Source organism: Eleginops maclovinus, chromosome 15 (assembly GCF_036324505.1).
Source record: "Eleginops maclovinus isolate JMC-PN-2008 ecotype Puerto Natales chromosome 15, JC_Emac_rtc_rv5, whole genome shotgun sequence".
Lineage (NCBI taxonomy): Eukaryota > Metazoa > Chordata > Actinopteri > Perciformes > Eleginopidae > Eleginops > Eleginops maclovinus.
Genome location: NC_086363.1, coordinates 6,609,426 through 6,624,576, shown reverse-complemented (window position 1 = coordinate 6,624,576; position 15,151 = coordinate 6,609,426). Strand labels below are relative to the sequence as shown.

At 41.7% G+C, this 15,151-nt stretch overlaps 1 protein-coding gene across 1 annotated transcript in view; it reads right to left on the bottom strand.

Annotated features, from left to right (window-relative positions):
- lpgat1 (lysophosphatidylglycerol acyltransferase 1) overlaps nucleotides 1-15,151 on the bottom strand; it is a 42,817-nt gene that overhangs the window by 7,771 nt on the left and 19,895 nt on the right. Inside the window, exons 5-6 of the mRNA XM_063902776.1 lie at nucleotides 13,395-13,674; nucleotides 6,628-6,754 (exon numbers count right to left, since the gene is read on the bottom strand). Coding sequence (XP_063758846.1) covers nucleotides 6,628-6,754; nucleotides 13,395-13,674 — 407 coding nt within the window. The remainder of the gene's footprint in view (nucleotides 1-6,627; nucleotides 6,755-13,394; nucleotides 13,675-15,151) is intronic.

Sequence of the window (15,151 nt, the reverse complement as noted above, 5' to 3'; positions counted from 1 at the left end):
GCTCTCATTTCCACCCTAACCCACTTGGCAGCAGCCTGCATGTTAACCTGACACCCGGCCGCACAGACAGACAGCTGCAGCTTCCTCTGTCAATAAGCGGTAACATCAGAGCAATCAAAATGCTACTAGTACAAAAGTATTAGCATCGAAATATACAGATGACAAACATTGGCCATGTGTTTATTTATTAGAAGAAAGGACTTAGGTTAAAAACCCTGCAAATCAGAAGCATTCGATCCTCCAAATTGGCTGCCTTGTTCGAATCATTTAGCCTCTGGAAATCTCTTCTCCCGACATATTTTTACCCCTTTGACTGGACTGGGAAGCCAATTCAATTTGGACTCTTGCAGGAAAAGTCTGTCCACTCGACATGCGTCTTTGGAGAGGAGCCACCTGCCATTGTTAGGGGACTCTACACGGCCCTGCATCTCTCTTGCTGGGGAATCTTTAGGAACAAAGAGGTGGCTGGGGGAGGTCTGTTATCGAGCACAGTGGTGCAAAAGGTGAATATTGAGATTAGTGGGCAGTGTGGCTTGGGGAGGGAAAAGAAGTTTGCCGTGTTGCTCTCTGTCTCTTTCTAGTTAAGATAAGAGTCCTCATCTAAGTGCGAAAAAAGCTCCAAATCCCAAACTGCTGCCTTTAAGGTCTTTCTGTAAATCCTCCTGTGTTGTGAGGGTCAGTTTAACCAGCAGCGTGTTAAACGAAAGAAAGAATACTCCGGTGAGTTCCTTTATTAATGTAATTTTGCGGTGCATTAAGTTAACCACACTTATGGGCTCTTGCATACTAAACTGCAAACTTTTATCTGCTCAATTTAGTTTTTCATCTGCTTTCGCTCAGGTCTGTCTTTGGACACAGAAAACTCCTTAACAGAAGGATAAGGGTTGAGAGAAAAGACTGTTCACATTAAAACTTATTCACAATAGTAGGATTTTCAGTGGGTGATATTTTAAAAAGGCAGTGGAAGTAAACAGACCAACTGCTGGGGAAATCCCATATCTTGTTTTATTTGTTTGCAGTGATTTTGTTAATATATCGCTTTAAACTGAAAAAAGGTTTTGAAAAAAATAACGTTTCTTGCTTATTTTAGCAATTTTACAGTAAGTCATTTTTGTTGCTTTTTCTGATGTTTAAGGTGGAGCTGTATTCTTGCAAATCAGGTATTTCTTCATGAACTCTTAAGTATAAAAAGGGGAATACAACTGTTGCATGACGTGCTAAGGATAACAGATACCAATCCCCGAAACAGTCGGTGGTAGATACTCTGTAAAATGTCAGCGTGAAGAACTTGACGTTTCCCTGGTCGAGATTACATCCAACTTTGATTCAAATCCATTAAGGATCTAAACTCGAGTGAGCCACAAACACGTGCTTTTGTTCTCCACTGGAGCATCGAACCTCTTATCAGTGCAGCGGTCCGATGTAAGAAGCCATAAAAACCTCCGTCACAGGTGGAGATGGACTCTGTGACCTGAACAGACTTTAATGTCCCGCTGATGTCACAACGCCATGCACTTTATTTTTATGAGGGAGTACGTTGGAGGTCAGATTAAGTGTAAAGTTGGACCCAAATACAAACTGTACAAAACAGAAAACCAACATGTTCTGATTTAAATACAGGTCTACAAATATTCCTTAATTTCCCACTTTTAATAATGGTTTCATATCTAGAAAGACAATCCAGAGAAGTACCTCACTTGGGTTTCCAGGTACTTAGGTACTTTTACTTGTTATACTCCAGCATATGCAGTTTTCTTTGCAGACCATTTTTCTACAAAGCATCAGAATAAATTGACATAGAAAACTAAATTCTTCCCATCCAAAGATTTTGACCTTCTTGAGTCTTGAGAACAAAGTAAGACTAAAATAATAATAATAAGATAATCATTTTCTAATTGAAATTGAACTAGTAAGGCTTTTATTTCAGTCAAACTACTTCAGTGCCTTTAGGACTTGCGCACACTCTTTTCCTATATGGGTGGGGGACGTCCTCTGTTAGTGTATGTGTCTCTATGTCAACATATGTCCTCTAAAGACCCTAGGAAGAAAAAAAAAACCCTACTCATTAATAATCCCGAGACACATCCTCTAACCACCGAGGTACTCATTAAACGTGCAGGTAAAACACGAGTGTACAAGATATTGATCCTGGTTTAGGCGTTGAATGAACCTCATTAAACAAAACGAGTAAATGACAGAAAGGAACAGTAGGAAATGTAGTGTGTGATTTACAGCCAATGACTACATACTTGCATGCTTTTAAATAATGCTTTGGGACAAAGAAAAAGTGCCTCAGTGTGTGAGAGCGAGAGCCAGGTGTGCAGCTCTGAAGCCTCCATGTGATGACCACGCAGACTCCATAAATCATGTCACCGTTCAGAAATGTTCAAACAGCAGCTTTCAGAAACGCACAGAGCAGCACAAAAAAAGAGAGGAGACATGCATTTAAAGGAAGGGAGAAAAAAAATCAACGTATTTAACTCCCACTACTGCCCTCACCCGGCCCCTGACAACCCACCTAGCTCTCCCATCTGCCATTCAGAGAGGGCTTATGATGCTGCAATCTGGAAGACTGAGATTATATGGGGAGAGGGTAGGAGACACAGCGAGAGGGAGGTAGGGCTGAGGGGTGAGGAGGCAGAGAGAGAAAAAAAAGTGCTGGATGTGGATTCATCTGTAATATCACTTAATTGTCAGCCGCATGTCTTTGAATCTGTGGCTCACGCGCAGTAGTAATCTATACAGCCCCGTAAAGCGATAACACGGGAGGAGGGCGTTCGTTTATTATCAAGGTCAGATCACATCAAACCTGCCAGGCTGAGGCCGTGGGATTTAGGGCCGTGACACACCTTCAGAGAACTGTTGGACTTGAACACGCCACTAGGCTACATGTGACGTCCAGCTAACAGCTACTGAACGTTCAGTGCCTGCAAGAGAGGGAATTACTTGTCCAATTTCTGTATTTAAACCAAAAAAAAGCAAATCCCAAAGATAAACAAGCTAAATATAAACCCAAATTAGAGAGTTTTAAGATGACGGTGATCAGAATAAATCAGCATCAGTTTATTGGTCGCTGGGGAAATTGGGTTTCATGACAGTTGTTTCATTTAACATAAATTTAGAAAAAGCTAAAACAAATAAAAGCTATTTTTATAGAAACAGAAAAGGTTGGGATAAAAATACTTTTAAAATAATTTATCTTCTAAATATAATAATTTAAGTAAAAATGCTCCAAAAAGATAAAATAAAAATATGAAATAAACACAAGAAGTTAAGTGGAAGCAAATTGACTCAGAGTGGCTGATGCTCGAGGGAGGCAAATGATCAAGCTTCCATTGTGATCTCAGCAAAATAAACAAAAGTCTCAGTTGAATTTTAAGTTAAAAAATTCAACTGAGGCACATCCTCCGTTTCCTCTACAAAATCCAACAATAGCCAACAATTTTCATGCTAAAGTGAATCCTTTGAAACCGTTTTTACAGAGAGCCTCAGGTCTGCTGCTGCAGATTCAACATGCTGAATCACCGGTATGAGCAAACAGCTGACTCTTACAGCTCCTACTCTGCATGTGAGGCCAGAGGATTCTCCATTCTGCATGTTTACTGATAATACCATCAACTCTGAGGTTATTATAATAGTCTAAGAAGTATTTAAGGGGACCCGGAGGCCTGATATACTTTGAAAACACACACTTAGAGAGGGAATCCCCCATTTTATCAGAAGAGGAACCATCATTGAACGTGATTTTGTTGCTCATTCTTAGCTCAGCACAGACATCATAACAACAACTCATTTCGAGGCTACTGTCCTGGCTAACAGGAACCATGGTTTCCAAAATAACACAACTTTGATGATAAATATCAGAATATTTTTCACACTTCTTTCACTAGGTGGGTTTTTAGTTGAATTTGTGACTCTGAATATAACACTCTTAATACCTCACTTTGAAATGACTTATTTATAACATTTGGGAAGTACATCTTGCCCACACGATTGCAATTTGTTTAATTCAAATGGCACACGATCAAACACAATCACACCATCTGATGCAACAAACTCACAACAACCTGCTGTTCTGGTGAAGGGACCTGTTTGTCAAAATCACTGAGTTCCCCTGTGAGCTCTAAATCCCTGACCTAGCCTGTCCAAATGAAATCCCTTTTTTATTTTTTGTTGTGGTTAGAAAACACAAAGGTAACAGCGTCTGCTGAAGCACCATGAAGCCAGATTCATACTCCTTAACACAAGAGTGTTGGAAACTCATTAGCGTCTCCTAATATTAGATTAACAAAAGATTATTATGGTTTTGTTTTGTGAGAAGGATTACACATAATCTACTGGCCCAATTTTCATGAAACTTGGTGGAACGTTGAAGCATGGGCCAAGGAAGTACGCATTCGGATTAGAGAGTCAAAACCCAAATACATTTTCCACTTTCGTTAACACTGCCACATAGGACTCTTGGCCTTCAAATAGGTCTGTGCTCTGTGTTGTTTGTGTAGTAATGCTTGTAGTTCTGCTTGGTTGAAAACCTGTCTAACCTCTTCTCCTATCTGCATTCACATGCAGATTAACCCGCAGAGTTCCCTTGCTCGGCAGGCAGATTAATCCTCTTGTTGACTCTGCACCTGCACCACCACCACGGTACTAACTTCTCTCTGATCAGCCTCCTTTGCACGCTTGTAACAGCAGCAGCTTCGTCGGGTGCCTCCCAGTGCATCCCCAGACTGCAGAGCTGCTGACAAAGCGACGGGATCTGATCGTGTCAATGGCTGCTTAGAGAGTCTCAGCGGCGGGGCGGGACCGTTGCATCCTCTGCCCGTCTAATTACAGACTTAATGAGTCCTTAGCTTTTGCACAAGTGGGCGGAGAAGCCCCCAGAGAGGAGCCCGAGAGCAGGACTTCATAAATCATGTGTTACTTTACCCTTTCATCGCCTGCCCACACAGGTGAACACACACACACTGAGTTGTGTGAGGAGGTTGTTCAGGGGCAAAACGCAACAGAAAGGGGTCAAGATGAGTTCTACCTGATCACTGCGGCTTACGTCTGTATACATCCCTTATGATGTACCGCGACAAGACAATACAGAGAGGGCCACATTCATCTTGGACAGACACTAAAGAAATGTAATCCTGGCCCACCTTCATCATACCCTCGAGTGGGTGGATTAGTAATAGAGGGCAGTGGCGGCGGGACGATATGGAGGGGACAAATGCATCTTCTTTGCATAATAACAGCGGTATTCTTAGCTGCGGAGTATAGGAATAATGTATAACAAATATGGCGTTTGAATTATTAGCAACTAACACTTCTTTCTGTGATTTATCCGACACACACACCAACACATATTAGAGAACGGTTGTTAAACACTGAAAAAAAACACTGGTTTAAAACAAATAAAATGCTTATTCTTCTTCAATAAATTCCTTCCAGTTTTAGCAAACAAACCAAAGCATGCATAGTTTATACTATATATGAGAAAGGAGCGATCCTCACTTTGGCCGACTGAAAAAAGACTTAAATAAACAATTATCCAAAATCACTGCAGCTTGATTTTCTGTCCATTTTTAAAAATCAACCAAATGTCACACGCGTGCACCAGATAAACAAAACGTGACCCTCTGCGACAACAAAAACAGATCCATAGCTCTACTCGAGGTTTAAAGCTCCACAGGGACCCTTTAATGTCAGTAGGGTCCTGCTGACTCACTACTGTAGGAATGCAAAGTTATTTTTTTGTTCCTGCTGTGAACTTGTGTTATCAGTGGGTGGATGAACCTCAAGTGCTCCCTCTCCAAACACTGCTGTAGTGAGTCACAGGAACAGTCCCAAACCCAAGTGACTGGCTTTCCTATTATAGACATGAAACATTATAGATTTCTCTAATGACGGAAATAAATAGTTTATTCTGATTAATATGGGGAGGGACAGGAGCAAAGAGCAACTGTTAGTGTCACTGTCACAGAGTTCACTAGCTGTAATGACCTGGTAAAAAAATCTGAAGTCTTCACTATATTACTGTTGGTGGGAATGCAGAATGCTGGATGTTGGAGACAGTGTGGCTTTCAGGAAGCAATCACTGGCCTATCTTTTGGGAGTGTGCAGTGATAAGGCCTTCCTTTGCAGAGATTCACAGAGCACTCACAAGCTTAACAAACCCTGACCTGCTGTACAATTTTCCACATTACTTGTAGGACAATTTCAGGGAAGGCGTCCTGATGAATATGTGTTTGGCATTTTAACAGCCACTTGTACAAAAGGCTCGAAAGGTACTTTCGGAGTGGATAGATAGATATAGCAAACATAATTTATTTGTATCCTATTTTCTTTCAAGCCTTCCCCAGACTTATTTATCACCTGGAAGAAGAGCTAAAGAAAGTAAGGAAATCTGTGAAAGACCGAGGTTATAAAACTGCTTTTGCAATTCAACTGAATAACATTTGAAAATCCTTAACGTCACGAGACTACCAACATTATGTTCCTCATCGCATGATGTAATGACGTCATGTGCCGCACTTTATTTGCATGTGGGCATGGAAAACATTTGCATAGTAAAAATGGTTCTGGTGTTTCCCTCTCATGAGGATAAACCAGATGGATGTAGTGAATCACGTTTAGTCTTACCTGTAGTGTACATGTGTGATTGTAGGAGGTCTGTAGCCAAAGATCCAGGTCTGGATGTCCATGGGTCTCGCTTTGGGGTAAGCTATGGTCACGTCTACTACCCACTGCAGGCCTTTACGTTTATTAACTGTTGGAGAAGAAAAACAAATAAAGGAAGTTAGAACAGACCTGAAAGGTAGGGACCGTCCGTATTTGAGATATGGCATACTTAATCCTCCACACAGCGAAATCCTATAACTAACAAGGCTTTGCGGTAAAGGACACACAGCTGGAAGAGATTCAAAGACACTTTAATGGGCATCCAGATGGAGAACAGTGTCTCTATCTACCAGGTGTCACAGGAGATTTTGAATCATGGAGCCAAATTAGTTCTGGTTACTGCCAAAGGGAAGGCTGAACAAAAACAGCTGAAGTCCGTACTACACAGAGTTTGGCTGGCAGCTTAAATAATGGCTCATGGTAAAGGATACATTTTCACCTAAAGAGTTCATCTTTCATAGCCTGAGCAACATATCCATATAATACAGATAATGTGATATATATCATCTTAGATGTTAGATTTAGTGATGTATTGTCTTTCCCAGGTTTTAATGAGGACATATTATCCTCATTTTCAGGTAAAGAAACTGAAAGAAGAGAGAAGGGGGATTTGAGCCTTTGCAGACCATTTACATGCACAAAAACATATACAACACACTACAGGAAAGGGAAAACACCAACAAAAAGCATAATAGGATTACTTATTGCTGCATTATAGTAAAGTGATGGCATTCTCTGAACGGTTTCCATTCATTTACAACAAAACGTGCAGATCAAAACTGTAAAATAAGAGCCTAGCGGACCCTCCATTTATGGCAGGGTTAGACGGACAGGAGGAAGAGAAGTGAGACAGGGCGGTGAAGGTTGACAGATGGGAGGGGGAATGCTAAACATGTGTTGGATATCTGTCAGCTGTAAGGGTACATGTGTGAGAGTATTAATGTACATTATGCAGGGTCCGCTCTGTGCTGTGCGGCATGTCGCTACAGATCAGATGAAACATACAAACTTCTATTGGGGCTTCATTCAATGTCTGCAAATATTTAACAAAATACCTATTGGATTCACTGAAGGAGCTGCTAGGAAAAAAATGACGAAGAAAAGGCTTTAGCCAGACAACTTATCTATAGAGAACCTGTATGATATTACGTCTGAAATCTTTGTGATAGAAAGGATCGCCTCCTGCATGAGGCTTCAGGAAATTACATTTCGGAGAGGTGAAATGAAATGTGTTTTCCCACAAAACGTCCTTCTTTTGTTTCAATGTGTGTTTAAAAAAAGAAAAACATCCCATTTTATTTGTTTGAGTTCAACAATGGAAAGATGGTTTGAGGGTCTGTGACGGTATCTGACTAAAGATGCACTCCCATAAAATCCCATATAATAAGAAAGCAGAAGGATGATGTCCGTCATTTCTCTACGTTAGTCCTCGAGCCTGTGATTTATTGCAGTATATCAGACATTAGACAGGACTCAGACATTTGGGTGTCTGTTTAATTGTGTGGATGGGGGGGTATGCTTTGGCTTAGACAGTAAGGACGCAGTTACATTTTATATTATGTCAATGTGTGTGTGACTTTAGGGAGTAATGAGAAACAAACAAGAGCTGATCCACTTCCACATAACTGTTGAAATCCAAATTTGAAAAAAGCTAAACTCTTGTCCTCGTTATTAGCATTAGAGCTAATCCAAACACACCCTAAACCTGACTTTGTGCTTAATGCACAGATATGAAACAACCTGCACACCCGACTGTGAGCTTTGATAGCACACAACCTGAGACAGCATGAACGAAACGCTGAGGAGTTCCTTTGAGCTGAACAGGCTTGTCAAATGTAAAAGCAGAAAAACATCAGCAGGTTCATTCGGCACGGAGAGATCTGAAACGAGCTCGATGTAAAGCAGGGCATATTTTGATGCTTGCCTAGTGTCACAGGCGGCTGTTACTGTGCAGTGAGCACTTCCCTCCCCGAGCACACTGACTCCTTTATGCAGAGTCAACATAGCATGCCCGTGTGACAAAGTGAAGCTACAGTTTTACAACCGATCAGTCACGTTAACATTACAGCCAGTCAGAGTCAACAGCAGTAAAACAGGAGAAGTTGCTAACAAGTCTTAATTTCACACCGATAAGAAACAGGAAAACGTGAATGGGTTGAAGAGTGCAGCAGAGACAGAGTTCCTTTGATTTCAGGGACACTATGTTTAAGTCTGTAGGTCTAAATCACCTCATCAGTTACAGTCCCATTCTCTCAACAGACAATGCTTCCCACAGTGATCAATAGCATGCCATGTGAATGCTAGTTATTTTGAATAAAGGGTTTGGCAAAATAGCAATATGAACCACAAACAATACCCTTTGTCTACTGGATTAGATTTACAGCTGTTTGTACTGTGGCAGCCATGCCTTTCATTACTCTTAGTGTATTAAACCTGTTGCAAATCCATCAGCAGGACTGCTTTATGACAGTATGGATGTTGGGTGTGTGCGTCTACTAGATCAATTACAGTATCATACTTCTCATGGGGCCTCAATGTTGATCTGGATATTTTGCCACTATGATCACTATGATTGTGGTTTTTTTCCCAACCCTGGACGCCTCAACGGTCCTCAACTTTTATTAGAAGTGTGTTTAGCTAAAGGTAAAGCTAAACACCTACATGAAAAGTGAGGGCAGAAACTAATGAATGACACCTCTGCACCCTGTGTTACTTTACCACAACTCAAAATAACATCAGTAACACACAGAGCAATTCAAGATGGAAATCAGGGCCAGATAAAACATCACAATATTAACAAATTGTTTCAAAAACACTGAAAAAACTGTAATGGTTAATAATCTCCTATAGCGTGTGAGGGTTTTAAAGGGCCTTCTATGTAATGATATTTATGTTCAGTTGAAACATTCTTTAATTATGTATTTGTATTACCTAAATTGTTGCCGTACCAAATGTACAGTGACTTGACTGGCAGGCTGGGTATTGAGGGGACTGGCTAACACCACAGCGGTCCCTGTGTGGGTAATTGGATCTAGATATTTGTGTGCTGAAAGGGCGGCCATCGTCTCCCACGAGCGGCCCGCCAGAGAACAGGGGCGCCGAGCCAAGGTATCGCTGGTGCCCGGTGCGCTGTGACAAACAATACTGTAATAACAGGAGGGTGGTAATTTAAAGCGACATCAGAGACGCACTGCCCTTCTGTAAACAGTTAGAGGAAGGAAGCACACAGGCAGATCTTTGGCTCTCTATCAGGCCACTCGGCAGCCCAATTACAACACTTGAAATCCACCCACCGACGAGTTAAAACTGCCTCTGATTGGTCGGTGCTATCACTCACATTTACCTTTGTGTTACGCTGCTGCGTTCCCCCCCCCCTTAATGACTCACAACTGTGAACTTTGCATACCTGCCGACTGCACAAACACACACACACGGTTTTATAGCGTTATCATATAGCTGCACAAAGAGCCTTTCTGCAGGCGTGAGACCCGCTGGTGACCCGTGTGTCTTGTATCCGCGCCAGGCAGTGTGTTTAGACTGGTTGACATTGCATGGCTGATACACAGCGGCACACACATTTACATCAAATCCTATTTCCTCCCAGTGGCCCATTTGTCTGTGAGTGAGTCAGCAAGCTCTGGGCAGCGCTGCAGAGCATCAGGGAGGGTCAGAGGGAGACAGAGCTGTGTCTTTGATCAGCCAGTCACACACACACAGGACATAGCGCTCTTGTGGGTGTGTGTTTTCTTGCCCTAGGTTTTAATGCCATTAGCTAGATTCAAGTGGAAGGACAAGCCCTACTGCAGCAACCAGCTTCCCCTCATCATGCTGCTGGAGCAGAAGAGAGGACACAGGGCGATAAAGACAGAAGTGGGACATGGATGAAACAAAAGCAGGGGGAAATAAAATGTGTAAAGGATTGGCGTGTCTAAAATGTGTTTAAAACCCCTTCCTGCTAGAGGTTATAAACAAAACTCCTGCTGTCGTCGTTGTTTGTTGACTTTGTGAAGAATATCTGCTAAATTGGCAAAACAGAATGTTGCACATGCAGCATTATAATTTAGCACATAAATGAAGCATTGCTTGTCTTCACTGAAATGTAACGACGGCTGATTAAGAGATGCTCCTGCTTTGGTGTGACAGACCGTCCTGCAGACGGACGAACAGAACAGCCTCGTGCTGTTAGTGCTGAGGCAGTACGACAGAGCTGCGTTAGCTAAAGTCCCTGAGCCACTTTCTCAATAATGCTGGCCCAAAGTCTCTCCAAATTACTATTAACACAGCACGGCCTTAAAATGGATTCTGAACCGGAGCCAGGAGAGTCCGCTGGGTAAACAGAGTGTGCACGGGCATGAGGGACTCATTGCATTTGTGTGTTTATGTCCGTTTTAACGCTCTGATTTTTCATTGGGGACGGTTCCAAGAAGCGGGTTTACTGTGTTATCTGGATAATTTCACTTAGTTAAAAAGGTGGAGTCAGCCGTTTTAATCCAATAGACTTTTTGTCAAATTCAGCGAATATGTCCTAACTGTGTGCTTGCCGTCTGTCCTGAAAAACATCAGGTGTTCATACGAAGCCACAGAGGTAATTTGGCAACAGAGGGGCTATGAGCTAATGCACATGAAAGGCCTTGAAGGTTTAGAGATAAAAAAAACAGTGGGAGCCAGAAGTACGATAAATCATTGTTGTTTTGTTTGGGTGTGTAGTTTAAATAAAAACAATCTTAGTATACTGTAGTTTCTTTTTGACGTATCATCGCTTGATCATGAGTATTCGTGGTGGAAAAGCATTGGGGTTTAAGGTGCAGAAAATCAGATTCAAAAAAAGGTACAGCTAAAAAAAATCCCATTTATCTTCAGAATTAGTGACCATCTGCATTAGTGTTGGAAAAACTGGTGTTTGTCCTAATTAATAGAAAGTACCTTTCTCAGAAAAGCATCACCTACATAGCCAGCAAAGACTATGGTGAGAAAATCTAGATCTGCAACCATTTATAGGAGTAGAAATGGACTTAGAGACAAGGGCGGACTTGCCAATAAAACCAAGTGTTGTCCAACTCAGCAGGCAGTTTTGAAGACGCGATGTGACCCAGGGGAATAAAACCAACAAGGATGCATCATGGTCTGACCGCTTGAGATGATGTCTATAGAAATGATGGAATGCATTTATAGCGCTTTAAGAGCCGCCTTGAAAACATGTGTAAATGTTATGACTGCTGGCATTGGGGTTTCAAGGTGCAGAAAATGCAATTAAAATGAAGCTCAGCTGAAAGAATCCCCCTCTCAAACGGGTGTTTCTCCTTAGGAAATAAGGATCAGCTTCAATGCTCACAAATAGAAACTGTATCATTGCTAGATTTGCATCCATATGAATATAAATACTTGGACATAGAGGCAGAAGTGTTCTTGCAAATAAAACCAAGTGTTGTCAAAGTCAGCAGGCAGTTTTGTCTTAATTTAAGAATCAATGTGACATGAGGGAATGAAAACCAACACGGACTTATTTATGGCCGACCCGTGAAGATGATCTCTATAGAAATCAATGCAAATAAAACCAAGTGTTGAGGATTTCCCCTCTCAAAGGAGTGCACATTGTTCTTCCTGCTCATTGGCTGTATTTAGGGCTGGTCTCTAGACAGAAAAATGACTATCCTGCGAATCACCGCTGTGGTTTCAGGGACCTTGAAGTGATTCCTGGCCGTGTCACCCCTCTCCTCTCCAGAGCCCCCTACTCATTTAAAACCCCCAGAGGACAGTGATGATTTAATGCGTCATGGTCATAGCATGTTGCATCCTTGGCTTTCTAGTCAACACGAGATCACATCTGATCAAGAGCTGCAGTCGGTGCTCACAGAGTAACGGTAATAAAGGAAACTTCTGTTAGACTTCTCCAGGAATAGCATTCAAAAAAATATGAAAAATAATCCACACAAGGCCCAACATAATATGCTCAACATCCAATTAAACATTTCTGTTTGTCATAGCAAAGACAGCAGCAGCCTTGCCTGTTTTTTGTATTTTTACAGATGTGACCCAGGGGACTAAAAACCAAAAAGGAGTCATTTCAGGGGTAACCACTTTAGATGATGCCTATAGAAATGTTGTTTTTAGAAAGCATGGAATTTATTTATAGCATTTTAAAAGCCTGGAAAACATGACTGGAGGTCAATGCTGAGGGAAGAGGGGCACCCTGGTCCGTTAGCGTTGGGGATAACGGTGCTGACAATGCCATTAGAGTGGAAAAGAGCTTTGACTTACAACTCTCCATTTAAGGCACAAAATGAACATAAAACAAACCTAGAAAGGGACGGTACGCCCAGCTCAGTTTTCTTTTACCTGTAATGCTCTTTACACATTTAGATTGTTTTAGTGTTGGAAATATCAGCCTTAGAGTTGTCTGACCCTTTTCAACTATAATCAAACTAGCTGAAAGTTGGATAGTGATGCTAATAGCGGACTTAAAATGAACTACACTGCCACCGACGGGTGAGCATGTGCCTCCATGAGTAGATTCATGCTTCCTCCTGCGCCGTGATATGGTTGATATGTATAGCTAGGTAGAAATAAAACAGTTTAAACCCAAAAACGTCTTACAACAAGTATGTCTGTGAAGTTTGTGGGGACTGGGGACTGGGGACTCATTTATGGTAAAAAAAACATGGATCCCACAAATATTCCTGTAAAGGATCTGGTAAACATGAGTGCCAAAGAAAAAAGGGTTTATTCACCGGTCCGGTTGGGGGTTCCAGTCTCGCTCCCCACGCTGCCGTTCTCCTGCTGGGCCGACAGCGTCTTCAGGATAACTTGTGTGGCCCCGAGACGAGGCAAAGTGACGTGGTTCAGGTGGGGGAGAGAATGCTTCTTGGCGAACAACTGGCTAGTTTCCCGCCGCTTGCGTAAGAAGCCGCCCTCCGGGAAGAGCACTATCCACTTCCTGTCGCGGCTGTGGTAGTATTTCTCTAGGTGGTCTTTCAGGTAGACCAGCTGCTTGTCTCTGTAAGCTTTACCCTGTGGGAACAAAGGAAGTGTGTTTAGAGTAAATATCATAATGTATCTGTTAAAGTGTTGAAAGGGGGAAATGGTTATAGCACGAAGGTTCCCAGAGCAGCGTCAGTTGATTTAAATCCCCAACACTTGCTTTAATTAAGGATTTCATTAAACTTCCACTATCCCTAGAGAAGTGCTTTTTACAAAGAGTATGACATAATAGTAAATGAACATCAACAACCAAACAAGACACTAATATAACATAAAACATATGCATTATTAAACATTATTTGGAAAAATGATTGTTGTTGATTAGTCATTTGTCATTAAATCTAAAACAGCAAAGATTTATTTAGTCAAATTCATATTATTTTTAATCCAGAATGACTGTTTTCTTAGAAACCTATTATCTAATATCTGGTAAACATAAAATGTAAAATATTTTCCTTTATTTTAGGTGAAGAAATATAGCTTAGCTGTAAATCTATACATGAAATCCAAACCACTCCTCCATTAGTCGCCAAAATCTGTGTTTATCGACTAAGAATGATTTCTTTAGGATGCCAATACCCATGCTACATCTTGTCCTGATAAATATAGGTGACTACTTTCAAAACAAATGTATAAATCCCCAAGGGTTGTTTGCAGCGCAATGATTGAGGCTAAATGCTAATTTCATCAAATTAACTTGATGGATGTTTGTCCGCATACAAACATCATACCAAATGTAAACAAGCTACAGACACACGGGAGCACTCAGAGCAGAATGAATGGCACGACTGAAATGGATGCAAAACCATGATGGCCTTGACAACATTAAGAGCATTAGCAGAAACGGGACGGAGAGGAGAGGGATTGATTTTTAGTTAGACCCGGTCAAAAGCCATTTTAAATGCATTAGCAGAGCGGGGCTGCACTGTGTCATGTGAACACACATGCTGCCGCACACTTGTTTGGGTTTCTGCTGATGTGTTTCAAACTGTTATGGCTTTAAAATAGAACTTCTATAGATGGAGTTTCTTTATCGCATATATACACCGTCTGGTCAAAAAAAAGGTCACACGCTCTAATATTCGTTGGACCGCCTTTAGCTTTGATTACGGAACGCATTCGCTGTGGCGTCGTTTCCACAAGCTTCTGCAATGTCACATTTATTTCTGTCTTGCATTAATGTTTCGCCAAGATCTTGTATCGACGACGGGAGATTCGGACCACTGCGCAAAGTCTTCTCCAGCAACATCCCAAAGACTCTCAATCGGGTTCAGGTCTGGACTCTGTGGGGGCCAATCCATGTGTGAAAATGATGTCTCGTGCTCCCTGAACCACTCTTTCACAATTTGAGCCCGATGGATCCTGGCATAGTCATCTTGGAACATGCCCGTGCCATCAGGGAAGAAAAAATCCACTGATGGAATAACCTGGTCATTCAGTGTATTCAGGTAGTCAGCTGACCTCATTCTTTGGGCACATAACGTTGCTGAACCTAGACCAGACCAAC